This window comes from Capronia epimyces (assembly GCF_000585565.1).
Source record: "Capronia epimyces CBS 606.96 chromosome Unknown aczIQ-supercont1.3, whole genome shotgun sequence".
In the NCBI taxonomy this organism is placed as follows: Eukaryota; Fungi; Ascomycota; class Eurotiomycetes; order Chaetothyriales; family Herpotrichiellaceae; genus Capronia; species Capronia epimyces.
Window position 1 is genome coordinate 3,423,824 of NW_006912906.1, and position 27,351 is coordinate 3,451,174.

At 51.2% G+C, this 27,351-nt stretch overlaps 7 protein-coding genes across 7 annotated transcripts; 3 read left to right on the forward strand and 4 right to left on the reverse strand.

Annotated features, from left to right (window-relative positions):
* Positions 1 to 1,086: 1,086 nt before the first annotated feature.
* Positions 1,087 to 2,226, reverse strand: A1O3_04508 (uncharacterized protein; the record flags this gene model as incomplete). The annotated part of the gene is made up of 2 exons (XM_007734637.1): positions 1,087 to 1,914; positions 1,969 to 2,226. 2 exons carry the CDS (start codon positions 2,224 to 2,226, stop codon positions 1,087 to 1,089), a joined length of 1,086 nt encoding a protein of 361 aa, XP_007732827.1.
* A 1,046-nt stretch (positions 2,227 to 3,272) lies between these two features.
* Positions 3,273 to 4,211, forward strand: A1O3_04509 (uncharacterized protein; the record flags this gene model as incomplete). Its single annotated transcript, XM_007734638.1, has 2 exons — positions 3,273 to 3,707; positions 3,855 to 4,211. The coding sequence occupies 2 exons, from the start codon at positions 3,273 to 3,275 to the stop codon at positions 4,209 to 4,211; spliced, it is 792 nt and encodes a 263-aa protein (XP_007732828.1).
* A 1,314-nt stretch (positions 4,212 to 5,525) lies between these two features.
* A1O3_04510 (methionyl-tRNA synthetase) lies at positions 5,526 to 7,558 on the reverse strand (the record flags this gene model as incomplete). Its single annotated transcript, XM_007734639.1, has 2 exons — positions 5,526 to 7,430; positions 7,481 to 7,558. 2 exons carry the CDS (start codon positions 7,556 to 7,558, stop codon positions 5,526 to 5,528), a joined length of 1,983 nt encoding a protein of 660 aa, XP_007732829.1.
* A 522-nt stretch (positions 7,559 to 8,080) lies between these two features.
* On the forward strand, positions 8,081 to 8,626 carry A1O3_04511 (uncharacterized protein; the record flags this gene model as incomplete). Its single annotated transcript, XM_007734640.1, has 1 exon — positions 8,081 to 8,626. One exon carries the CDS (start codon positions 8,081 to 8,083, stop codon positions 8,624 to 8,626), a length of 546 nt encoding a protein of 181 aa, XP_007732830.1.
* A 1,295-nt stretch (positions 8,627 to 9,921) lies between these two features.
* Positions 9,922 to 11,046, forward strand: A1O3_04512 (3'(2'),5'-bisphosphate nucleotidase; the record flags this gene model as incomplete). The annotated part of the gene is made up of 1 exon (XM_007734641.1): positions 9,922 to 11,046. The coding sequence occupies one exon, from the start codon at positions 9,922 to 9,924 to the stop codon at positions 11,044 to 11,046; it is 1,125 nt and encodes a 374-aa protein (XP_007732831.1).
* Positions 11,047 to 14,433: 3,387 nt separating this feature from the next.
* Positions 14,434 to 14,797, reverse strand: A1O3_04513 (uncharacterized protein; the record flags this gene model as incomplete). The annotated part of the gene is made up of 2 exons (XM_007734642.1): positions 14,434 to 14,577; positions 14,630 to 14,797. 2 exons carry the CDS (start codon positions 14,795 to 14,797, stop codon positions 14,434 to 14,436), a joined length of 312 nt encoding a protein of 103 aa, XP_007732832.1.
* An 8,981-nt stretch (positions 14,798 to 23,778) lies between these two features.
* A1O3_04514 (uncharacterized protein) lies at positions 23,779 to 24,344 on the reverse strand (the record flags this gene model as incomplete). The annotated part of the gene is made up of 2 exons (XM_007734643.1): positions 23,779 to 24,248; positions 24,284 to 24,344. 2 exons carry the CDS (start codon positions 24,342 to 24,344, stop codon positions 23,779 to 23,781), a joined length of 531 nt encoding a protein of 176 aa, XP_007732833.1.
* Between the last annotated feature and the right edge of the window lie 3,007 nt (positions 24,345 to 27,351).

The following is a 27,351-nucleotide window of genomic DNA, read 5'->3' on the forward strand; positions in this document are numbered from 1 at the left end:
CATTGCATGACATAGCATAGCATATCATAGCATACGGAGTATACGGAGTATAGTAGTTACGGAAAGGAATATGAGAGGCTACGGAGTATAGTAAGGTAGTTACGGAAGGGAAGGCAAGAGGCTATGGTGTTCTTCTTCACATGCTACACATGTCCTGGGCGGGAGGCTACGGCGTCTTCTGCACGTGCTACGCATGTCCATCAGTGGTACTCATACTCAATACTGCGGAGGAGTACCGGATAGTTTCAATACTGCGGCCAGGAGTACCGGATGGTTCTTGGGATTTATTTTTAAATAATTAAAAAAAAAGAATGGAAAGGATGGAAAGGATGATAGGATAGGATCGGGGCAGAATGCTCAATTATCGTGCTTATGCTTGTTTGTGTCTTTTCTATCTATCTTACTAGTTCATGATCTTCTTGGGCCTTTCTGTGATACATGTTATGATCCTCTTGGATCTCTGTGATACCTGTTATGATCTTCTTGGGTCGTTCTGTGATATAGTTCATGATCTGCTTTGCTCTTTCTGATACATGTTTCGGGAGGGAGCCATCCAGGTCAGACTGAACTTGAACTTGACATTCCTATGCTCCAGTCAGAGTCATATGCTAGAGCTAGAGCTACATAGACCAGTGGCACTGTACGCATAGTCCCACGTATATGGAATGGTTGTGGAGCATCCTCGCGCGTGGTCCTTCGTGATGTGTTGACGATAACCCAAGCCCTTCATCGGGACTTTCCCATTGTCCTTGCAGTGTCCTTGCAGTGTCCTTGCAGTGTCCTTGTGTCCTTGGATCTTGCCTTGTGAACTGCTTAACCCTTGAAAGGCATTTGCTGGGGGGCACCGAGTCGGGTGTTCTGGTTTGGCCTTGTTAAACCGGTGAACGTTTCAGACTGGAATGGAAAGATTCTCGGTCTCAACATCAACACCACCACCCTACCATGCCCCATAGCATCTCCTGTTGTTCTTCATTCCACACGACTGCTCATGCAGTCCTGAATTTCATTTCATTACGTTTGTTACCACTTCAGTGCCAAACCCGCACATCAGTGATTCTTGGCCCAGATTCCCGCGCCTTCTGCTCATCATCTTTTCTTTCCTCCAGGTCTGGGCTTCACCTCCTCTGGTTGCACACCATGAAGCATGATCTTGTTGGTGGTCTGCGGAGTATTCTTTTGGTAGCCTTGACTCCAATCATAGCAAACCGCGTATGCAAAGACAGTGCCCTGCCGATTGAACGCGGTTGCTGTGATGGGCGACCCGACGTTGGGATATCCTTTGAGTCGATGTTTGGCGTTGCCGTCCCAGAAGTGAAATGTCCCGTCGCTGCCGGCTGTTGAGAAGGTCCCATGTATGGGGTGGAAGGAGATGGCGTTGACGGCGAAGACGTTGGAGACGTCGCGACTGGGGCCGGACGTCGGGCTGTCTCGATGACACTTGAAACTGAAATTGTTGGCCGAGTCTTTCTCTTCCACGTATTGAATGGCACATCTTCCCTCGATACTGCCCACGGCAAACCCTGTGGCATCGGTAAAACAGCTGACCACTCGAGTTTGATATTTCAGCGGTGATTGCATGGATTTGTAGAATTTTTCCGGTGAGTTCAGGTCGACGATGTTGATATATCGGTCCGCGGTTCCGATGACGAGGAGCTTGTTCTTGACATCCATTGTGTAGACTCGTTCTTGACACTGCAGGGTCGCGACCGCGTTGGGCGACCGCAGATCCCAATACTTGACGGTCTTGTCCCACGAACCAGTGATTAAAATGGGTGAGTTGTTGATGTTCGCAAAGCGACATGCTCGTATGGGCTGTTCATGCGCCACGAGGGTCTGCGGCGTCATGTTGCCAGATCCAAGGTCAAGTAAGCGGAAGGTTTTGTCGGCGCCGGCGCCCACAATTTTGGTTCCATCCTAGACCTCCAGTCAGTCAGTTGACACCAGAAGGTGCAGGGAGTGTTTCCGTACCTCTGACCATGAGCAACTCAAAACGGGAGCTTCAAAATCCATAGCTGCCTTGCCTTCGCTCTGACCTTGCTCGTTCACCTGGTATATTCTCACTTTCTTGTCCCATGATGCAACTGCAAGAAAATCAGCCGCCGGGGAGAACTGTAGATCCGACGTGCTGTCCTCAGGAGGGGAAGTGAGGGCGACATCCTTCGAGACATCTCCCGTGGTGCTAGACGCAGCCGTGGCTGAAGTTGCGGTCCCGAAGAGGCCTGACATTTTGTCCGATGCGATGCGTAAGAGGTGGAGGTGTTGGTCGTGGGAGGAGGGGTGAGATGGCCCCGTTGACAGAGAGGAGACCAAGGAGCAGAGAAGGGTAATCAAGCTCAAGTGAGGGTGGCAAGGTGGACAAGACAGACGCGTGAATTCATCATATAGAGTATTAGGGTGGTCAGGCTCGCGACGCTGGTGATTATTCTCCAACACCAACTGCAGATACTAGTCCGGAGTAGTTCTGTAGTAACTGAAAGTCCAACACTGTTCTCCGTAGGTGCCTGCGGTGCCCTGCCCTGGAACATGGAACTAACTCAGACAGGACTAGCTCGGCGATGGAGAATGCCAAGGGAGCACGGTGAACCAGACCGACGTGATGGGCAGATATACACGGGTGGGTATTTGCCCATCACCGCAATTCTCAGTTCAACATCCAGGGACAGTACGAGTGGACCAACTATACACATACTAGCCTGGCACTCTGCTTGACATCGAGGTAGATATCACACCATCTATCGGCAGGATCTTCAAGGCTGCACCTACCGATCGTGATGGAGGCGAAAGACACGCAGCGCCTCGATTTTGAGGGAAGGCCAATCATTCAGGGCATTTCGGACATTGGTCCACAAATTGGCCATGGCAGCAAGTCCAGCTTCCTTGAGGGTTGGCTGCATTACTCATTGTATATGTGTGCATACCTCTGAGGTATTGCTGTCACAGCATGCTCTACCTATGACATATGTCAGACAATTACAGTCCATGGCTTGATGCACCCTGGCTCAGAGGGGTTGGTCATGCTCAGCCGCTTATTTCTGATTGTCAGAAATTGACCTCGGTCAGTGTCAAAGCATCTCCGCCACTCAGGTAGGGAGCCAAGTTATGACAAACGGCGTCAGAAAGGCAGAGAAGGTATTTAATCGAAGAGAACCCCTTCGCTATTGACATATACTTCCAGCTCTGTTATCATATCCTCAAACACAGACACCACCCACTTCACTTACTGCCTGCACGAGGACTCCCTCATATCCCCACTGTTCTTACACCCAGTCAAGATGTCAAAGCCCTCTCTCTTACTCATTCCCGGCTCCTTTTGCCCCCCCGAGCTCTATGACCAAGTCGTCGATCCGGTCATCGCGCGGGGCTACGAGATCCGGGCTCTACATCTCCCCAGCGTAGGCCTCGCCGCGGACAAGGGCCGAGAGGGATCGCTGCCCACCATGTACGACGACGCGGCCTTCATTGCCCAGGAAGCCGAAAAGCTCGCTGACCAGGGCAAAGCCGTGGTGCTGATCGCCCACTCGTATGGCGGCGTCCCGACCACCCAGAGTGTCAAAGGGCTTGCCGCCAGCGAGAGGAAGAAGCAAGGCAAACCGGGCGGAATTGTCAGGCTCGCGTACATGACTTCCTTGGTGCCCGCGGTCGGCGTATCGGCGGCAGGCGTACTGGCCGAAGTTCCCCAGGAACAAAAGCTTGATCTGAAGATTGATGTGGGTTGTCCTGCCCCTTTAGCTCGCCCAGAAATCGACGCTTTGCTTGTTATCTGTCATTTGTCACTGTGACAAGCCAGTACTACTCCTCTAAGCTCTTTCTTTTTTATGGCTTTCTATCGGCCTTCTAACATGCGAGCACGACAGGAAACTGGCTGGATGTACCACGATCAGCCCTCCGCCACTGCCGCGATCACGGTAAACCATCTCACCCCGGCAGAAGGCGAAGCCGTGATCAGACGGTTTGCCCGGCACTCGTCCGTCAGCTTCGGCGGCGAACTGACGTACCCCGGGTACAAGGATGTCCCCGTGTCATATCTGCTCTGCGAGGACGATCTGTGCATCCCGCCGAATATCCAGAAAGCCGAGATCGACATGATTGAGAAAGAGAGCGGGAACAAGGTCAGGGTGACCAGGATCCCCGCCGACCATTGTCCCAATATCACATCGACGCAAGAAACCATTGATTGGATTGTCGATGTTGCTGAACAAGCCCAAGCTTGACGAGACCACTGTGTTTCTGAAGAAGTCGAAGTCAGATTCAAGTGTCGAAGCCAGATTCAAGTGTCGAAGTCAGATCCAAGTACTCCGTAGGCGCGTCACACCAGGAGCGAAGAAGTGTCGTAGCTCGCAAGGATGCTCCTTAAACAGACATACGAATTAGCTTTCACCTACGCTGCGGTATTCTCTGCCGATAGTTCTGTTCCTTTCCTCATCTACCCCTGCTTTCCTAGGTAGTTATAGTGGGTGCGATCGAGAAATGCAATCATGAATACGGACAAGAAAGAACCTGTACAGCAAATACTGTTGGATCTCCCCTAGTGTGAAGCGATAGAGTCTGTCTGAGGGAACCCAGATGTCGGCTTCTTTCAACGATTACATCTATACCTATACTGCACCCGCAACCGCTCTTCTTCACGTCTTAGAATATCCGTGTTCGGCCTGGCCTCTGCTGCAGTCATCATGCCTCGTCCGGTTGACAGGCGACTAATACAGCATACAGTGCTCGGCAGTCCAAGGCTTTAGCCCAAAGCACATAAGGTACATGTAGCTAGTTACGCGAGGCTGCACCCCTTACCTTACACTTACTATGTCGGATGGAAGAACTGTTGTTCCGCCAATCGGGCCCAATCCCAATCCTAATCCGCTGTCCACTGTCTAGGTTTAATATTTGACTACCTAACGGACTAACAATCGTCTTCCTCAAGCTCAACCTCAAGTCCAAGTTCAAGTTCAAATTTGCTTCGACGTGGACGCTGAATATGCATAAGCGTAAGCGTAGGCGTAGGCGTAGGCGTTGATGTTATGTTCGTTCTACAGAATCATGACGTTTAGCTGCTTTCTCAACCATCCCGGTCTGCATTGGGCTCCGAGAACGAAGATATTGGGCGTGGACTCGTTGAAGAAGAATCAGTCGTTCAAATCAAGGTCCCATTTGCAACCTCCAGACCACTCGGAGTGTTCGGCCAAAACGAAGACATTTGCAACCTCCAGACGAGTGTTCAGCCGAAGCAAAGAGTTCGATCAATATCAACATCAACATCAACATTGCAGTGTTCCGCTGGTTCGTTTGGTCCATTATCAGATTTAGAACTCATTCGTCTTTTAGTACTCCGTAGAGTCTTGTTTGCCTTGGTCATGTGGTTTAGCAGATTTGGAGCATGGCTGCATTTAGTGATGGGACCGAAAGAGTTGAACCACGTCAGATGCTGCATAAATAGTTGATGGCTCACTTTCTAAACCTCACCTGCTCTAGACATGTCAAGTAGGTGCGTACCCGTGTCGGCGCCCAGGTTCCATTTTCGTTCCGTCTTGTGGTTAGGACGACGGCAACGTTACTTGGGCCACCCCGTCCGTCACTTTTTCCACCGCTGCATCCTCTCCGACCGAGGGTACCCCGTTTGCCAACTCCTTGCCCTGTTTCCCCCCCTTTGCGCTCTTCTCCACACCTTCACCGCCAGCAGCTGCAGCAGCTTTCTGTGCCGCTTTCTTCGCCTTGGTCTTCTCCTTCGCAGCGGCCTTCTTCGCCGCAGCGTCCGCCTCTTCTTTCCTTTTCTTCTCCCGCTCAGCCTGACTTCCTCCGAAATACTCCCTCCACTCATCCGCCTTCTTCTCGTCGATGCGACTGAAGAGATATTCTGCCTTGCCGACCTTGTGGCCTGGCTTGATGAAGGTGGGCAACCAGCCGTTGGCAATGTCTTCCTCGGACGGAATCTGCAAAAAGCCCTCATTCAGTTGTTTCCGTATCGACGCAGATGTCGCAGGAAGGTAAGGCTCAAAGATGGCCGAGCAAAGATAAATCAGGTTGATCACCGTTCCTACCACCGCTGCCGCAAGAGTGGGGTCGCTTGCGATCAGGGAATTGTCAAGACGATGAGCTTGAATGAGACCATTACCTGCCTCTGCAATCTTCATGGCGACAAGGAGTCCATTGCGGAGGTGCACGGCCTCCATTTCGGCAAGATATTGTTTGGTAAGCTCGGTGATCTCATGCAGCGGCTCGGTGAAAGACGCCGGTAGATTGGACGGATCAAACTCGGGGATGACGCCGGAGTAAGCCTTGGGTGAGTTGACCAACTTGATGATTCTGTTCACAAAGTTCCCCAGTTTGGCCAGGAGTTCCGAGTTGTTGCCATCAATGAATGGCCGCCATTCGAATTGGGTGTCTCCAGACTCTGGACGGTTCTTCAGCAAATAATACCTCCAGACGTCCGGAGGCACACCGGTCTCCTTGGCGTTGTTCCCAAACACCCCGACACCACGGCTTTTGCTGAATTTGCCACTCTCGTAGTTGAGATACTCGGTGGAGGACAGGTGGTGTAGTTGAGTCCATTTCTCTCCGGTACCCATCTGACACCCAGGAAAAATGACAGAGTGGAACGGCACATTGTCTTTCCCCATAAACTGGTACAGCTGGACGTGGTCGGGATTTTTCCACCATTTTTCCCATTCTTCCGTATAGTTGGCAGTGATGGATGGATAGCCAATGCAGGCTTCAAACCAGACATACAAGACTTTGTGCTCATAGCCGGGCAGGGGGACAGGTACACCCCACGCCAGATCCCGAGTGATGCCCCGTTCCTTCAACCCTTGTTTCAGCCATGCTTCTGTGATGACTTTGGCGCTTCTTGACCAGCCACCTCGCTCAATCGATCGCCTGGCCCATTCCTCGATTCTGGGCTGGAGTTCATCTAGACGTAGGTAGGTATGTTTGGTTTCTTTGGTCACAGGCGTGGCTCCGTCTACTTTGCACCGAGGGTTGATCAGATCAAGTGGATCGAGGAGACTGCCGCATTTGTCACACTGATCTCCACGAGCATCGTCGTAGCCACATTTGGGACATGTGCCTTCCACAAAGCGATCTGCCAGGAACTTGCCATGCTTCTCACAGAAAGGCTGGCTATTGGTATGTTCGGTCAAGTGGCCATTGGCGTGGAGTTGTAGAAACACCTCTTGCGCAATCTGGGTATGTTGCCGAGTAGGCGTCCGGCCGAATATGTCGAAGCCTACCTCGAACCATTCGTAGATCTCGGCATGGATTTTGTTGTATTTGGCACACAGTTCTTCTGGTGTGACACCCTCTTCCAGGGCTTTTGTTTCGGTCGCCGTGCCATACTCGTCCGTTCCGCAGACGAAGAGGGTCGGTCTGCCGCGGGCTTTGTTGTATCTGGCGAAAACATCGGCGCTGAGCACGCTGCCCACAATATTGCCCAGATGTGGCACCTGTCGGGAAGGTTAGTTCGGTGCGCACCACAAAGACTGGAAATACGTACGTTATTTACGTAGGGTAGGGCAGATGAAATGAGAATGTTCCTCTGGCCCTCCTTTGGGAGAATCTTTTCGGAGCTCATCTTGGGTGACAATGATGCTGGAAGCGGTTGGAGGGGTAGGTGGTTCTGATCGCAGGATGTTTTGAGGGCGCCGCGACAGGTGGCTCTATGATCGATTTAGGGGTGCCGAGGCTGCTGCTGCTGGGTGCCAATTGTCGCCGATGGGTGTTATAATACCAGAAGGGCAGCGCGGCTATGTGTAGGGAGTACGGAGTACATGTATCTTGTCCTCAACTGCGTACGCTGTGGTGGCTGTAGGCGAAACAGTCACGCACAATCCGAGTCCCCGCAGGCGCAAAAGGCGGCGAGATCGCAATCCCGCCGAGGCGCTAAAATGATGCTTATTATTAAGCCAGCCACTACACCCGCTTCTGCCTTCTGTCGTCTGGATTGATTCCTCCCGTCGTCCTCAGTCGACGTTGCCTAAAGGTAGCAGGGCCCTCAACCGACTCACTTACGACAGGCAACTTCCAGGCAACCTAGCTGCCTTCTGGAGCGTCGGAGACCTACTGTCGATATCCGCAGCCAGACACCGAACCCGCCATGTCGACCGATCCATTTGATGCTCTGCTCGAATTGGAGAATGACTACTATCAAGAAGGCTACGAAGAAGGTGTCGCTGACAGCACTTATGCCGGCATGATTGAAGGCAAGGTGTTTGGGATTGAGAAGGGGTACGAAAAGGCCCTGGAGCTCGGCAAACTACATGGCCGTGCCCTTGTCTGGCAAGCCAGGTTCTCCGAACCCAAATCATCGAGTCAGAACGCGGAGGAGGCTGCCAACGACGAGGTCTCAAAATCAGCCGCAGTTGAGGACCTAGGCAAGCTGGTCCAAACCGTTCGAATGCTTGCCCCAATTTCCAAGAACACCCGGCTGCGAAAGCACGTTGAGACCCTGCATGTGGCCTCCGACGGCAGGACCGTGGCCAGAAGCAACTCGGACGAAGCGGTCACCGAGTTCGACGACCGCATTGCAAAGGCCAATGCCAAGGCTAAGGTCATTTCCAACATCCTTGGGGAGTCACTGAATCCGACCACAAGCGTCAACGGAGGCATAGAAGACGCTACAGGGCTGCAAGCACGGCATTGAGATTGCCACGACTCTCCCTTGGGTGCACCCTACACTTGATCGGAGAGGAAATCTTGATATCGCTCTCTGCTCATAGCAATACGCCGAGCAGCAGTTACTGCATGTCGGACGGCGACCAGAAGAAAGGCCTGCACTCACTGCCATCCTTTGACCGAAAGCAGCATGCTCTGCGGCACTGTTCTCGGTGGTTAGTCCACCATTAAGGCTGTTTCATGTTTGGTTGCTCTTTCTAGGCCATCGCCTGCCTGGACACGAGCTTAGCCGTCAGGTGTAACCACACCAATCGTGGAAGAGTGTGGCTCCAATGAAATAGTGGTCTGTGTGAAGAAATATCTACGACACCAATGCGACCGGAGGTATAGTAATCCTGATGGTGCTTGGGGGTGCACTACCTTATCACCATCGACCGATCGATATCCAACCAAGTGGATTATGACTTCTGCAACATGAGAGATCGAAATGCGTCACGTTGAACCTCCGGGTCAATGCTAACTCCGTCTTCTTCGACCGTCAACGTGGGCTACAGTGTTTGGGCTGCAGCCTGGTTGTCATTTGGGTTTTCCGGTCTCCTGAGCCGCCCATGAAGCTCCGGGATCTGCTCCGAAACAGAACTCGTTGTTCGATCACAACAGACTCCTCCTTTCCACAGGCTTCTCAACTAGTGGTAGTCCTGACCAGAACCACTCCAACCTATCAGTGCATACCTACCGATCCTCCCACATACGCTCCGAATGGGGAATATTCCGTTATGGCCAATTGACTTCGGCGTGAGTAGAGACAGTGAGAGTCTCGGAGGCGTCAAACAAAGAGTCTTACTCGGTACGGTGAGCCTGGCAACGATTTACTCTACGGGCCTGCTGGCTTCTACTTCAACACGTAGGGGGCCATTGGGCGCTTTTGTTTTATCATTCACTGAGATCGGGCGGATTCTATTTTCATTGTCAGACTTCTAGGACTAGCCACTATCTAAACACCTCGCTGTGTCGGCATTGTGGAGGACAAGCTGTGTGTAATGCTGTAGTTGCATAGCATACTGACTGATAATGCCAGCACCAGCAATAGACGTCTAATCAAGGTTCGATTTCTTGCCCAATGTGGAGTAGCGCCGGCTCAATAACACCTTGGCGGTCCTTCCCCTCGACAAAAACTCTGTATTGCAAACTTAAGCTACCTATACCCCTACCTAGGTAGATAACTGTACGCCAGTTTTCCATTGGCACGCACTCCATCGCTTTACAAAGTCTCAAGTTATCGGTGTCTGGGCTCAGATTGGACAGACAAGGATTTCGCGAATTATGGCAGACAATCCTCCCTACAGTGAGGAACTCTCCATCGCTCTTCTCACCGTCCAGCGTGCCTCACTTCTCACCAAGCGCATCGTCACTGCGCTCGACAAAGGCGTCATCGACAAGAGCGACGCCAGTCCCGTCACGATTGCCGACTTTGCAGCTCAGGCTCTGATTATCAGCGCACTGCATCGCCACTTTCCCTCGGATGGGTTCATCGGCGAAGAGAGCGCCGGGGCACTCCGAGAAAATCCCGAGCTGGGAGACCGAGTTTGGGAGCTGGTGTCGACGACAACACTAGAGGACGCCGACAGCGAGGAGCTGTTGGGGAGGGTCACTTCGAAAGAGGAGATGCTGCAAGTCATAGACCTGGGCGCAGGCTCCCAGTCCAGCAGCGGAAGAACCTGGATTTTGGATCCGGTCGACGGCACGGCCACCTTTATGCGGAACCAGCAATACGTCGTATGTTTGGCCTTGGTTGAAGGCGGAAGGCAGATACTCGGTGTGCTAGGGTGTCCGAATCTATTGATTAATGACGCGGGCCAGGTGCGTGAGGACCTCATCGACACCACAGGACTCGGCCAGATGCTGTCGGCCGTCGACGGTCAAGGAGCTTACATACGTCCCATTGCACGCGGACGCGTGGAACCTCCTACGAGGCTCAGAAAAGTTACAGAGGTCACCGATCCGGCCAAGATTCGCTGGGTTGACTCCCTCGCCAGCAGCAACATAACTCCGCAGAATCATCGTGCCGTGGCTGAAAAGGTGGGTTCATCTGGTTGGCCAGGCACCGACATCTGGGCCATGCAGATGAAGTATGTGGCTTTGGCCGTCGGGGCCTTTGACGCCATGGTCCGCATCCCCCCCGACAGGTCATACAGAGCGTCGGTATGGGACCATGCCGGTGGTCAGCTGATATATACTGAGGTCGGAGGCGTGGTGTTGGATACCAGTGGTCAGGTCTTTGACTTTGGGCTAGGAAGGTCACTCGAGAAGAATCTTGGCCTGGTCGCCGCCCCCCCATCCATCCATCCGAAGTTGCTGGCCGCTGCGAAAGAAGTTCTTGCGACGCCTGGTGACATCGACCGAATCGACGAGCGCAAAGAAAATGAGATACTTGTGTCGGGCGCCTGACGATAAAATTACATGATGTCATTTGAGAAAGTCGCTATATGCCACTGCTTGGAGCCAGAGCCTTAGGGAAAACCTCTGCCTCAAAAAAAGCAGCCCAGGAGATGTGTACCGTGGAGGGAATGTATATGTGCTTCTCGAGGCATGACATACATTCGTTTTCCCGCCTGACATACTATCCAATCTCCTAGACACACTATACTGAAGAGTCGCTGTCTTGTTGCTGTCGGGAACTGCCAGCAGAGCTCATCAACGACCCAGACGGCCTTCATCGGGGGAGAAGGCCCTCAAAACAATAGGTGTTAGGTGGAGAAAGGAGGATACAGATTATATATGCTGAAGTTGGTGATGGACGCAGGTTTGTTCTGTGAGATTCCTTGCGAAGTTCTTCAAGGACCAACAAGGTTAAGATCTCCCAAGGTGCTACGGACGACCTTCCACGGGGAATTTGGAACAAGAACCAGGATGGCGTGGCATGTATTGCCAATCCACGGCCAGAGTCGGTTTCAGGATGAGTGCGTGTGACTGGTCTCTGCACAGATAAAGCACGCAATGGCATGGGGTGTACGAGATGAGACAGCGTCTTTGCTCATTGAGGGATGAAGCCAGTCGATGAGATCTTGATACTACTATCTCTCTTCAATGGCCCTATGGCAACCTCTTGTACAGTATCTCCCGCGGGGACCAATTCGTGGGCGAGGGTGGATATGTCCTGTCCCTCCCCTTGCCAATCAATGCCCAACGGTCAATTCATTAAGGTTCAGGACCATTGCCGGACGATATCCACCACACGACGAGCTGTAATGTGATGCAATGTGATGTGATCGTTGGCTGGTGGCGGTGTTTGGTGTGACACCTTGACTTTGACTTGTCCTCTGCTACTGTGTCGCTATTACCGTTACCATCGCCATTGTCATAGTCATACAATACCGAATACTGCTCGAGGTGACCGACGATTCGGTTCGGTTCGGTTCGGTTCGGTTCATGTTGCGAGGACGAGGCTAGACATAGACAGACATATCCATAGTACAAGTATAAGTATAAGTATAAGTCCAAGTCCAAGTACTCTGGCAGAACTCAGAGCAGAGACGGTGTGAAGTGAAGGTTTGCTTGCCATCCAGATTGTTAGGTTGGTCAGATCAGGTCAGGTCAGTTCAGGTCAGGTCAGGTCAGGTCAGGTCAGGTCAGACCAGGTCCGGGAGAGCACCCCAGGAGCTTTAATCACACCTTCATATATGAAGTTGCAGAAAAGTCCTCTCAACCAAGGCGCGACGGTTACCCAGCATCCCAACAACACCAACACCACAAAACAGGGTTCGAATCCCACAAGCGACCAATTCACGACCAAAAATAAGCTCGACCATAAATGAGCTCGACCATAAATAAGCTCGACCATAAATAAGCTCGACCAGAAATAAGCACGACCAGAAATTGCGGTCAAAAAACCCTTGGGGTCAAACCCGGGTTTTCACTCACTCACTAACCTCTATACGACTGAGCTTATGAGACGTGTTTTTTGCCCTTTTGCCCTTTTGGGCGTTTGGGCATTTGTGTCAGAGCAAGACTGGAATGCCTAAGTTTGACAGTTTGACCGTCCGACCGACCGAGTCTACACTAGCCTATCGTCAATGTGTAGCTATACGTCTAATTCTACTTTCTACCAACTATCTACCGTCCAAGGGGTTGGTTCTGTATCATCTAACGTGGAATGTCGGAGATGAAAGATTCATTTTTGGGCCTGCTGGGCACCCTGACTATTGACGGACGCTACATGTTCTCTCAGTCACTGGGCTATGCTCTCCGGGTCGGTCTCATTCCTGACCAACTTCTTCGCGTTCAGAAGGCAATACGTCGAATCTGCCATCTTCATATGCCGACCTGGCAGAGTGCGACCATGTATCGATGCGACATCAATTCTGGACAGTCAACGACCCATTCACTCTTCATATGGCCATGAGCTTCTGCTCGCCCTGATTATGCTGTTTCGAAGATGAAGAAAGTCATCAGTCGTGATCTCATCCACTGTCTCGACCTGACTCGTATCGTGATTTCCACCGTATCTGGCCAGGATTACAATCAAATGTGCGTTGGTCTTGCTCTTGCGAAACTTGACCGGCCGATATCGTCATCTTGTGCATTGTCGTTTTCACTGTCGGTGGAGAGGGGTAGATGTCCATGATGACAGGAACCTCCTTCATAATGACAAGCAGCTCCTCCATGATGGCATGCTTGTTTTGTCCAAAGTCATCTCCACTCTTAGCCTATACACTCCCCAGGTTTAGTGGTTCTATGGTCAAAGTAGGTCGAAAATCACCATATATTTTGTTCATCTTGGCTGATACGGACTTGCCGAGTTAGTCTTCGGAAAAGCAAGAAGGGAGGGAAATGCTCACCTATTCTCCCTAGTGGTGGGTAGTCCTGGACCGGAAGGTCGTTTCCAGTTTCAATGTGCAACCAGAACAATGCCAGTTTGATGGTCATTGTTCCCATCCACTCAGCGCCCCACGGTATGCTTTTGAATTGGAGGGGGCTGTAAAGCAAGACAGCCACAAGCAACATACTCCTGAGACTCAGAATCATCGGGGCTTGATTAGAATCAGTCGGGATGGCCTAATAGAAAACACCGAGATAAGCCTCGTTTCTTTCGGGGCTCATCTTTTCGACCTTTCAGCCCCCCAGCATTGCTCAACACAGCAAAAGAATCGGACACACGCTCGAGAAAAACGAGCACCCCCATCCTTGCCAGCATTCATGGCAGCAAAACAAAACGAGTGCCGCCTCGACAAAAGCGGGTGTGGCCTCGTTTGCTTTGGCCGTCGGGGCCTTTGACGCCATGGCAGGAAGCAGCATGAACACAGTCCACCTCCTTTGACACGCACCGCAGGCTTGGGAACTTGTTAGTTACGAACGGATGCGAAGGGGGACGACTCACCTCCACGCTTGACACCGGACCTGGGGGAGACACACGAGCCGAATTTTCCGTTGTTGTATTGGCATTTGAGGCAACCTGCGAGGGTCAGTTACGAACAGTTGCAAAGGAAACCACTCACGTTCAGCATTCTCGGTACCCTTGCACTGCACAAGGTCTTTGGATGAAACAAGCAACACGTACGAAGTTGACGGTCTTTGCACCTCTTCCTGTTCCGAGATCGAACGAAAAGCTTTGGCCTTCATGTTGTCAAGCTCCCTTTTTACTAACGCCAGTTCCTCACGATGCCTTTCAAGTGCCGAGGGGTATGTGGTATGTGGTATGTGGTATGTATTTGGAATCATCGCCGCTCTTTTGACCCAGTCGTTTGTATCTGAAAGCTTCGAATTTCTCCCGTTTTCGTCATTTGATTTGAACTCGTACTTATGGCTGACAGGAGATCGAGATCTCGTACCTGATACTCAGGATATTTTAGTAAATGATTCCAAAAGGCATCTTGCTGGTCCAGATACACGGTCGACGATGTCGCGGTCCTCCGCCGCTCCAGCAACCCGGTCGGCCAGCTCCAACAGCTCTCTCGCCCCAGGGGCCAGGAACTCCGGGAGCTTTAATTTGGTCAGCTAGCGTGTCGCTCGCGATTCATATGAGAGAACATACTGATCCACAGTCCTTTGCCGACCGCTTGTTGGCGGCATAACCACCGCACTGGGTATACTCCCGGTTGTATTTGTACTCGACGGTGTCGGTCACATTTTGCCGAGACGCAAGCATCGGGCACACGGCACTGGCGGCACGAACATTCGCAGCTCGACGGGCCCGCTTCATGGCTCTCTTGCCTCGCCTGGCCATCAAAAGGAGGAAAGACTTGGGTCTTCCGTTTGACTATCCGTTCTTGCTCCAATTCCATGTTAGCCGCTTGTTCCGGCTTCCTCTTCACCCGTGTGCTGCGGAGAGGCGTCGTCGGAAAGGTCTGCGAAGTGTCGATGGCGAGTTGCGTATGAAGTAGACGAACCTACTTCGCTTAAGCTCGCCAGGTCTCATGCACATCTTTAAGTACAGTGAAGGCAGATTCCACGTCCATGGACAATCCATCGCTCACGGATGATCTATTGTGATCACATGCCATGGTTCTGGTCGTCTCCAGGACCTCCTAATGTGCCTTCTCCTGGAAGTGAAGCAGGGTGGCATCTTGCTGCTTTTCTTGTGGTACGGTCAAACCTATGTTCAGGGTCTCCCTTGACATCGCCGCTCTTGACCTTCATGCCTAGTTCAACTGCCATAAGTTCGTTTGCCGCCATATTTGTCAGTTCTCGCTACGTTCTCTTGACGAAAATTCCTCGCACATCACGTCGGTCCATAAACTTCTTTGCAAATGCTGAATTCTTTCTTGGATTGGTTCGGTAACAACAACAATAAAAACTGACTGCGACATACATCAGGCTCACGATAAACGAATCGGCAAGATAGCATGCTCCTGACTCTGGCTCGACCCCTAAGAGAAAGGGATGGACTTTGAGGGTGAGGGCGATGTCCCTCAACACTTTCTGGGCTCGTTCCGGTGTCCATGTTTCTGATTTGAACCCAAAGATTCAGAGCGGGGGTGCGACATCGTCGAATGTGCCAAGTTACCCTAAGGCAACGTAAGACTGGAAATTTTCGGTAACTACCCAAAGAATTAGCATCTCTCGGAAAAAACGGCCGGGGTCTGACTTACACTGGTGGCAGGAGGGCGGAAGGGGGGGGGGGGGAGAGGGCCGTAGTGGTATAAAGAAGAGAAGGAAGAACCAGGGGGAAAATAGAATAGATATACCCCATGGGGTCCTGACACCTTCCTAATTGGAACGTACTAACCCTGGTATCCAAACTGGCGCACCCTTTCGACCTTACTGTAGGAAGTGAGCACATCAGATTCTTATGGGATTCCCTTACGGTACATACCAGACGGGGAGTGAGCGACCTCATGGATGACCGAGGCGGAATAGATGGAATCAAGTAGTTCTTGACCAGCGTCATGGATGTCTTTTTGTGAAGTGGTCGTCTGCTGGACACAGAAGCAGCAAAGGGCAGAACCTAGACCGCACGGGAAAAGTTCTTGACATGAACAAAGGTTCTAAGGTGGTGACTGAGGATAGGTCTGCCCAGTGGAAATGGGAATGCATGTAGATGGTGTCCTTATCAGGCGTTCCACCGATATCATTTTCTTCGTCATCTTTTCAAGTCGTGAAGCCATCGCTCAGATGATATTTGCTAGCAGGAGGTCAGCATGTCAATGTCAGAAGCACGAGAGTCACAATCACCATCACCTCCCATGATTCTTTCACCTGTCATAATCCTAGGTAGATTCGAAATTTATGACACAAACCGCCAGCCATCTTGAATAACCATCACTCCTCCCAGGAGAATGTCTCTCTGACTTAGAAGACTTTTCGAAGTGGAAATACTCGGCAGGGTCGCTAGCCTCGGTCAAAGAAGGCATGAAGGTGTTCAAAACGACGGGGAGCCAGATATATATTTTGCACGACAATTCTTGAACACCGCTTCCAACTGGGTCTTATTGCCAGTGAACTCCAGAGTAAAAGCGCATTCGGACAAGATTAGGACTCCCTTGTTAGAGAGGACTGCCTTCACAGTCTGATACATGTCCGTGGAGAAGGTCTTACGGATTCGTCGGTCCATATCCTTCAATTCCGGTGTCTGGGCAGGAGATTGGCGATAATAACCGAAGAGCATGTAGAAGATTGGTAATAATAACTAAAGCAGGTTTAGGAGATTGGCGATGATGACCGAAGAGCATAGAGAAGATTCTTAGGGTTAGGATTATGCTGAAGACTCGATAGGCTTTTATGTCTTCGTGATGAATGCGCCTGGTCATTCTAGTTGGTCTTGCGAAGGCGTCTTCTTCGAGCTTAAGAAGCTCCGCTTCAGTCCGAGGTTGATCAGGGCCACGTGGCATCTCCAACTTGCGTAGATGAATATGTTGATGTGCAGCATGTGTACCAGTAGACAATATAAAGTAGCCATGGATGACTTCACGACGGAAGCGGTCACCCTTTTGAAAGCTGTAGTATGTGGCGTCCAGTGTTGGTCCGACTTCACCACGGATGACAACTTCATCGTAGTGGCGGAACTGTCCGGCCTCCTCCATCTCGCCGTAAGAAACGACTTCCTGCGCTGCATTGTGCAACTGAGAGGTTGTGTATATATTCCGTTTGTATCGGGATATCGACAGAACCTCTTGAAGAGTGGTTTCTTGAAGCGCCAGAAGAGCATTTCGTTTATTGTGGCCCGGCGTTCCAGACAAACAGACCACTGCTCTGGTTGGTATTCCCTATATTGCAGCGTGCCTGACCTAGTTTGTTTTCGACACGCACTGGGCTTCGTCCAAAGCGGCTGGCAATTTCGTAGACCTCGGAAAATAGGGTTGCTGTTGATTGAGAACGCGGATAATCATGTTTTTGATCAATTGCGATGACCAATGTTCCCCTTTGTTGCCTTTATTTTGCCAGAAGTCAGCTCGAGTGTATGTATCCTGCCCTACGTCCACCTCACCAACCCCCAAACCCATAGGATTGTTCCTAGGGAGAGTTGCCCCCTCCATTGTAGCCCAAATACCCGAGTACCTCCTTTCCAGGTGATAGGAGATACCTTTACCGACTGCAATCTGCGTTGATCACCGCTCCCTAGGCTGGCGCGGCTCCATATCGTTTTGAGAACAGAACGCCTCCAGCCCCCGTCTTTGAAGCGTCTGCAGCCAAGTGGAACTGCACATCATCCTCAGATCCAGACAGCGAATTAGTTGAGATCTCCCCGCACAGTGTCAAAGACCTGCTGATGTTTCTCTGTCCAGACGAAGTCAATCATCTTTCGGACCTTTCACCACAGTGTGCATGAGGTCCATAACGCGGTCAATATTTGCCAGATCCAGATGCAAGGTAAACCAGCAAGGTATGTCCGGGATGGTGGAGTCGATTCTGGGACGGTCGTCATACATAAGGTGGGTGAGTTCAATTCTTGTTGCATGATTTCTTCATTCATAGCTCACAAACAGCCCATCAGTTTAGATAGTATGCCGATGATCTCACTAGAGATTAGATTCCCCATCCTGGCAAGCCGGCCACAGATGAGGTTGTATAGTGGCTCCACACGTGTCACACTGTCAGTTCTGTTCAGAATCAATGGTGTCACGAAATGGAATGGCGTATTCCTTTTGGCGGCGCCGCATCTGTAAGCTCGATCTGGATCTGCCCGAACATATCAGAATCTGCAACGGGGGCGCTATTTTCCTTTCTTTTGGATGTGCAAGCTGCGACTTGATACACATGAGGGCTTGCCAGATCATGAACTGTCTTTCAGCAATTGGCAGTTGCTTTTTGAAGAACAATCCATCTCTTTGGTTCGTATTGCGCCACCAGGATGTGTAGGCGTAGGTCTGCTTGGTATATTTCTCTGGCCGAAGACTTTCATTTAGGAAACGAGGAGCGTCACGCGAGGGATCTTCCTGAGCTGGCGTCAGTGACGATGGCTGAACTGAATCGCCGACTCCATCTGCTGTAATTGCCACATCGCCGCCTCCGCCTCGGTCGCCACCTCTTTTTCGAAAAAGCCAGTCTTTGCCCTGCAACCACGGCTCGGCCGGCCCAGGATAAGCAGGCTCCCCATCCGTCTCACTCTCTAGGGATAACAGACAACGTAGAACACCTCGTACTTCGATCGGGAAGATACTGGTAGGAGAAATTTGCCCCTCTAGATTAGGTTAGATTTGTAGTAATAGTTGTAGTGAGTCTGTGTCATACCTGATACTAGAACGAGCCATGCCTCACTTAGGACGCAGCCGCACGGGCCACCTCTTTTTCGGCTTTTCGCGATCGTCTCTTCTGACCCCGGATCATCCAGAGCTCGGCAACAGATATCGCCCATTGTTAGGGAATAGGGTGTCAGCCTGAGCGCTCTGGGCTTTCCTGGAACTCTTCTGACATGGTAACATGGCATTGCCGCCACTACTCAAAGGGAAACGGTGTTTCTCCCAATCTGCTTCATTTTTCGCAGATGGGGTCGAAAAACACGACCTTCTGCCCTCGTTCGATTTTTTGAGTCATAAAGGGACCTTGGAACTGCCATCCCCTGCTCTCCATCATGGCAATAGCGTTCTCTACATCCATGTTGCAGAGGTGTGAATGTGGGAACTATGTCCTAGACTCCGTAACTATATAGTTGGTCAAAGCTGAGCTGTCGCAACCAGTAACAGGAACGAGCCAACAGTCCATAGGAGGCAGTTTGTTTAGTCCGTTGAAACCATCGGGTCTTGTCTTCATGGTTATGGTACTTCAAAAACGCTGGTTTGGTTTTGGGAGTTTTCACCAGAAGTTCCTTGGATAACACAACATGTTCCTCATCACGACGAGACGAGATGTCCGAAATCAAATCGGCGATTGATTTCTCTACTTATCGATGGACCTTGTGGATTGGTGTTGGCTGGTATTGCGGCTGGTATGTAGTCGTTTTCTTTCAAAGGCGCAATCATACTCACTCTGAGTGCCCATCAACAACATTGAAAGATACCAGGCCTGGCTGTGCTGTGAAGTGTGACTTTGCCGCAAGATCCTCCATTTTTATCCAGCGTGGCAGCATCAGCTCAGCAGGCGTACGCTCTCCAAAGGATATCTAATCACATGTTGGTTTTGCAATCGACGTGTCAGGCTGTCTGGTTTGGTTCCCTGTTGGCCAGGACGGTATTGGATCCGGAAGTGGAACTCGGAGAGGAATTCTGACCAACGAGCTTGTCGACGATTTAGTTGCTTTGTCGTCATAAAATATTCAAGCGAGTGATGGTCAAAGAGTACTCTAATAGGTCTTGTTGGGTTGGTTCCTGCCAACTCCGGTCGCCATTCGTCAAATGCCTTGATGATTGCTAGGAGTTCTTTGTCGTAGATTTCGTAGTTGCATTCTGCCGCTGACATCTTCTTCGAAAAGAACGCCACAGGGTGGAGCTTTCCATCTTCCTTGATTTGAGATAGGACTCCTGCGGTTACCATGTCAGAAGCATCAACTTCGAGGGGTGGTATCGAGAAGTGTGTCAACAAGCTGTCGATCCGATGACACCGATCTGAGCACTTGGAAGACCACCAGGCTTCCAGCTCTGGACCCTAAGCCGTACCGAAGGAAGTCCGTCAAGTCCAGCGTAGGCTCTCCGAATGATATATGATATAATATAGTGTCAAGTCGATTTGTGCTAGGAAGTGGCGTCATTTCGAGTTCGGCACATAGGGTAAGATGGACTCTCTCTCCCAATCGCGGGTTCCAACGACAGCTCGGAGTCAGTCCACTCTCTCGCCGCGGCCTCCAATCTTCGTCGCTCTCCCACAATAGCCACCATTTTTGTTGAGCGTACCGGCGCCACACCGTAGCACGCTCATTAGAAAATCCAGTCCAGTGCCCTGACCCTCTCGACCACGGAAGGGATAACACCACCTTGCCTTTAAACTGGCCGTTAACGTCGCCCCAGAGGGCCATATGAATGTACTTGCAGGCATATCGCAACTTGACGGAGGTGCCGGCGAGATAGCCACAGACGCCCACTCGGTCCGGGACCATTCATATTCCTGTCCTCCAGCTTTCCCCAATCACCCGGACCCCGTACTTTAATATGGCATACATATCAATGCCATGCGGGTCGCCGTCGGAGATAAAGAGAAACGGGGCCTTTTCGAATGCCGGGTGTTTGCCGAGGCGACATAAGAACTCCCGCTGCATGACCTTGACAATGAGAGAGGAGGAAGAGGAGACTTCAGATGAGGAGCTGGACACCATCATGCTGGACACCATCATGGGGATGAAGGAAGCCTCGTGGTACGTCTGCCGGCAGGCGCCTCTGTGCTTTCCACTCCCTCGGGGTGCATCAACAGCACCGGAAAGTGACAGTGCTGACGAGGCGATGGAGGTCTACGTAGATCCTCCTTGTTGGTACGATCCTGGCTTTGGGATGTAGTGCCTGGGATCTTGCCAGGGAACGACCATGTTCCTCAAGCCACTGGCGTTGGCGGTGAAATTGCCGCCTTCGACTTTCATTCGGCCTTCACCTCTCCCTTGTCGCTGGCAGTTCTGTCCGGTCGGCCTGTAGCCATTTCCAGGGCCATCTGTGGAGGCCTGATGGATCTGGTAGACCTGTGCTGTACTTGCGGAGCGCCGAGAAGAAGATTAGCATGTACGACTGTGATGTTTTGCCAAGGCCGCAATCATTGCCCAGAATGCCCCCTCGGATAGGAGACGCTTCCATTTCCAATTGCCAAGCGGTGCCAATTACCTGATGGTGCTTGGGGACGAACACAGAAGCTGGGCCTGACGATATAGATATATATATTTGTGTTCTTGGTTACGCGAATGCCTCGTACACATTATCGCGCATGCTCGGGGCACCGGGTATGGGGTTGCTTCCCTGGCTAACATGTTACGCAGGGCCTCGATTGAATCCACAACATGCTTTTCAATTGCTTGTGTAGCTCTGATTTCGGCCTCCAGGAACCTTCATGTCCACGTGTCCACGGTAGTTCTGAGCCAGTGAGTGGGATAGGTCGTCCGTTGATAACGCGACGCGTTGTGTTCGTTGTGAATCACCCACGAAGGCTCCAGTCACGACGGACTGAGTGAATAGTACTAGTGCGTATGAGAGATAGATTCCACCGGGGGCCGATGCAAGCAGATGAGAGATGGTGGACGTTCAGAACTCGGCAATGGCGCCGCCGAGGCAGTTCGCTTCTTTGCAGTGTTTTTGGAATTGTCTTGACATGATAAGCAAGTGGCTGCCAACTTGGTCCCTCGCCGAGGCTTAAAGTTGCCAATTGATTTGATCGGACAGCAGGCCAGTGCCCCGGTTTGATACACCTGCATCCCAGGAGTCTTCTCTTGAGATTGCTTTGATACTGTCATTTCTGAATGTACAGCTTGCACTCTGGTCCGTTGTCCATATCGATTGATGCATGGATCTCTTGCTGCCATTGTGGAAGCACTGATTTAGGCATCATCACCAAGATCGGTCCATCATTACTGTTATATCTCGCGTCGATGCCGTGTAATTTGAATTGCTCACAGTTAGCCGGTGTGATAGCTGTGGTGGTGCAGACAAGGTATGAGCTGGATGATCCCATCGTGACTCCATTCTCTTCCCAGATCATCTCATCTCTTGACCAAGCTGAGCGCAATGAGAATAGAGCCTCTTGCGGCTTGAATTCGAGAGACAGCCCAAAAACAGGCAAAATATCTCATGTGGCATTTGCACCGTTGTAGCTGCCAGCCAACAGATTAGGTATAAGGTTCGAAGTAGAATGAGACATTCTCTTCGCTGTCCACGCCCACTTCCAAGCCTAACGTGACTTGAATTCTGTGGGATGACAGTCTTCGACACGTCATGAAGTATCAGTATCCTTGTTTGAGAATGGGTTACCCCTTTATCTTGACTTGTCCTGTCCAGGATACCAGACTGTACCTCCATCTGGTCCCTGGATGGTATTCACAGAAGGACACGGCATGGCCTCCTCGGCGGCGTCACAGGGGAGTGGTTTTGCGTTTACTGAGGGCGTGCAAAAGGAGTCGGAATGACTGGCGAGATGGCCATGTGCAAGACCTCCGGGGTCGGCGCTGACATCTTTGATGGTCTTGCCAAGGGACACTTCATGGCCTCCTCGGCGAGGTCATATGAGAGTGCAGTTTTATCCTGATCTTTGAGTCCCGAATTTCTTCCCTAGTTTCTTCCCTAGTTTCTTCCCTTTATCTCTTGTTTCGTCGTCGAGTTGGGTTGCGAAGGCTTCTCTGCCTGGTCATCTTGCTTGCAGCGCAAGCTCTGTCGCGACTACCGGGTATGCCCGGGCTGATAGTGGCAGTCCACCAGCTGCAGACCTTCCCGCAGGGACCGGACGCAACGGGCGCAAGGGAGCGGTTCGGGGGAGGCAGAGGCAGACGGCGACGGCGAGGTTGTATAGCACACTTCGAAAATGTTCAGCCCAGCCCAGTTCCAGTTGGTCTGACGCAGGCATCGCCCGATCATCTGCTGATGCATTCCCGGATCGCCGTGCTGTTCCATGACCACGGCGAATGTTGCCCGTGCTAGTGTCAGACCTGTGCCGAGCGCTTCCGACTTTCGTATATATATCCTTGAGGTGCATCCCAAGATCGCCGTGCTGTTCCATCAGTACTTCGAATGTCGCCCGTGTCGTCGTCTACCTGCCCAAGGGCTTCCGATACGCCAATAATGATAGTGACTTCGTCGCCGTGTTGGAAGTCGTCACATGCCTTCTGACGGACGTGCTTGGGCATAGATCCCTACACCAGTACTGGAACTATCTCCACGGTTCCGATTTTCTGGTAGTTGTCCTTAAAGTGCTTGTAAATAACAAGAGCAGACTCGTTGAACCTCGTGAAGACGATTCCTTTAGAATTACGCTTGAAGAAATCCTCGCGTTAGAGTTGTTTAGTGAGGACCGACTCGGTTGTCTTATCTTTAGGTATTTGTTTGTTAGGTAGGTCAAGTGTTTATGGAATACACTGTTGTCGTTGTCAGTTGTCAAGATTCTGCGTGAAGACCTTGTTCTTGTGCATGTAAGCTACACTAAAGTCAAACGTGAGTTGCCTCTTAGGGTCCGTCAACTTCTTCTGTAGTAGTCTTGCTAATGCTGGGAGGAAAGTGTCCTTCTGTATCATCGTGGTAACCTTGGTACTGTTAGGTTTAGCCGTAGAGCCATTCGGGCCTATTTTGTAGACACTGTTGGCAACGACTTTCCGTATGAGCTGCATCGTCTTGTCGTGTATCTCGTAATTCAAGACTCTGCAGTGTATTCTGGATAAGGGTAAGAGGGTTCCGCTGTGGCCGAGCGCTTGAGGAAATCCGTGCGGCGGAGTTGTTCGTTAAGGATCGTCTCAAGGACTCTTAACTTGGGACATCCTTTCATGAGCTCGGTCAAGTGTTTGTGGAATACACTTTTGTCATGGCAACTGAGCTTGATTGTCCACAAGAATCGTGCCGTGAGATTGACGTTGGTTCCCGTTCCGGGTGCCTCTCCAGTCATCTCCTCCCGCTTTTTCTCAATCTCGTCCCAGTTCCTCTCCAGCCTGCCTCCCATTTTGTACAGCATCTGATCAGCCTCGTCGGCCTGATCTGGAGCCTCTGGGAATGCTCTGTCGGTGAACTTTTCTTCCTCGGGAGAAGCAGCCTTGTTTCGCTTCCTCTTTTTGCTGGCCGATGGCAATGGTGGAGCACCATAGTGGGTTGCCTTTCTCCGAGGCTTGCCTTGGCTGGAACTTGGACTGGACCCGATGACATACGGCCTAGCACTCTTGCGAATTCTAGTGCTGCTTGCCCAGGATAGGCTGTGGGATATGCCATGGATTCGCCTTGTTGACCCATCGAAGTGCTTGCCGAAGTCGTTGCACACTTCCGTAATATCGTGGTAAGACGGCTACCATTGGGTGTGACCTTTCAGTTGTTCCCGCCGGCTGCGCGGACACTGATGTGTCTTCGTGACACAGACTAGCAAGGCCGTCGGCATATCGGGTCGAGAATCAGAATGACGAAGAAAGCCTTCATTCCCCTTGATCGAATGACAGACAGTCATCCTGAAGGTAGTTCCAACAAGTTTTGAAGGTACTGCTCCATAATCTGATTGGAATTCTCAGATTGTCCATCGGTTTCAGTTTCAGGGTTGAAGGCGCTGGACAATCGCTGAAACGTGATATATATATCGATGTCGTGAGGGTTGCAGTCGGAGAAGACTCTGGGGTTCCATGGGTAAGTGTATCAGTAGCAAGACGGATAATCGTCCGGGATATCCAAGAACTTGGAGAGTTGGATGGTCGTCGGAACTGTGCGACTTCGACATGATGTCTATGCGGTCTGGTTATCTCAATTTCGATGTGACTGATGTGCAGGTCACATATAAATGAGACCCAAACTGTGAGGTCTTCGGAATGCAGTGGAGTGCCAGTAGTCTTAAGGAGGGAGCAGACCCATCAACCCTAAGTATCGATGGTGAATTTCAATTCTCAGGAACATCTCGATCAGGTGTAAGGCAGTAGAGCACATGAAATGCTTTTTTCCTCATCCGGCCACGTGCCGCCCAATTGGGCCAGGACGTTGAAGTCTCCCCCCCGCTCAAAAACGAGGTTGGCTGGCTCCTCAAATGCGGACGAGATGAGTGCTTAGGCATTGAGTCAACGTGCCCTCCTGGCTGAACAAGAGCAGATGTCCCTAGAGGACTGTGTTGCGGGTGATGGACCTCTTCATATAGCTTCACCGTCGATGATCGGCCCGGCTGGTGGGAGTAGAGAAATGTACTCAGGACGCTGATCCTCTTCCATGAACTCACTCCGCCGAATCAAGAACATGGTTTTCCCTTCTGGAATCCACTTAGCTAGAGGGTGGTCTCTTCTGTCGGTGATAAACTGTTCCTGTAAGGCTTGTCCGTTAGAGACTGTGAAATCAAAGCCACATGCGTCCAACCACAAGGTTTTCCCTTGCTTAGTGGTCTCGTAGGGGCTGCACCCATTTGTTGACTTGCGGAGAGAAAACTTCCTCGGCGCTGATGTGATCGCTGAGGTGATGCAGGCCAATCCACCAGTAGCGATGATTCTTATCCTGCTTGAGATATTCTTTGTGTGTTTCGTTGCTTGCGCTCTATATGAGATGGACTGCGGTTGCAGGGAAACGGAGGACATTCTTGAATTGTGAGATCTCCATGTGACGTTCATCACGATGTCCTAAGATCAGTTGCAGTGAGCTAATATGAGTGCTGACCTGGAACTGAATCCAGGCGAAGTTTCCGTGGTAGAGTCTGACTGCTCCAGCACGACCCATTCTCCAGCACCACCCATTCAACTAGGCTGGTGGCAGTGATGCGAGACCTCTAATTCCTTTTCAAACATGTCTCGTAGGAACTGTTCATTACCTCAGGCATAAACAGATAACGGCGATACCGTCTCTAACCACTATCTCAGGAGGATGAGGCGGCGAGGATTCAGTCTGCTGGCTGACGGGGGATCGGACGCAGGAGGTATTTGTCATCGAGGATCTCACATAGACTGCTTTTCCTTGTGTTGTCTCCTTTCAACAGGGTATCGAGTCCGACTTCATCATTGATTGCCTTTGGTTATGTTCTTCAAGTTGACCACGGCCAGCTCCTGCTGAGACACAGGGTAAGTCTTCTTCAGACACAATCTTGGCCCTTATCTCATGATCAAGGCCAGGGTGTAGACGTAGCAACTCCTCTGCCTTCAGCTTCTCGATCACGTCGAGGAAGTCATAATACACAGGAAGGACATTGTCCATGGGACACTCTCAGCTTGGTTCTGCTTCCTCAGTCTCTCACCATGCTGGGGCAATTGTGGGCACGGTAACTGGAGGATAGACGACTTCGAAGACGGTGGAACACTTGGTATTGGTTTCGCAAAGCCGCTGTGCTTTTTCGAGTCATTACACCATTTCAATGCGAGTTTTCTCCGGCCATCGCACAATGAGTATGCAATTGAGCCATACACGACACGCGGTGCCGATACGCCTTGTCGCTAGAAGCGACCTCCACCGTCACCCTTAGAGGTAGAACACTTCGGATCAACGCTTCCTGAGAATCTGATCTGTGTTCGGCAGGGGTAGAATTTGGCAATGATCGACCTGGAAACTTGAGGAGCTGAACGTCCTACTATCGCTATCCCATTTCATCGGTAGGTACATGGTCATGTACTGAAGCGGAATTCCACATAGCGGCGCCGTGACAGTGGCGTGAAGTGTAGTTTCCGGATCATCGGTGGGCACACGGTCATATATATATCGAAGCGGAATTCCAAGTAATGGCGCCGTAACAGTGGCGTGAAGTACTGTTTCCGGATCGTCGATTTCTGGATCCATGAGAGTAAGAGCTTGGAGTCCGAACCCAAAGATTCGGCCCGAGGGTGCGACATTTTCGAACGTGTCAAGTTGGACAAAGACAACGTGAGACTGGAAAGTTTCGCAAACGACCCAAAGAATTAGTATCTCTCGAAAAAACAGCCTTCCTCTATATGTTGTGCGGAACCTGGGATCTCGATAATGCCCCAGTAGATGCGGTCCTCAGTCGCTGGCTGTCCTGGCATGTCACGGTATACTCGTCCAGTGTCGAGAGCCCTTGGACTGGGCCACTCTGAACGAAGGCGTTGTGACAGACATCCCCCGAAGCTTGTGTTCATCATCTCCTCGATTGTCTTTAGGGGACAAATAAGAGCGGGGCTGATATAATTCCGAGCTCGTGAATATAATTCCAAGGTCAGGGATGTATTCCAAGGTCAGGGATGTATTCCAAGGTCAGGGATGTATTCCAAGGTCAGGGATGTATTCCAAGGTCAGGGATGTATTCCAAGGTCAG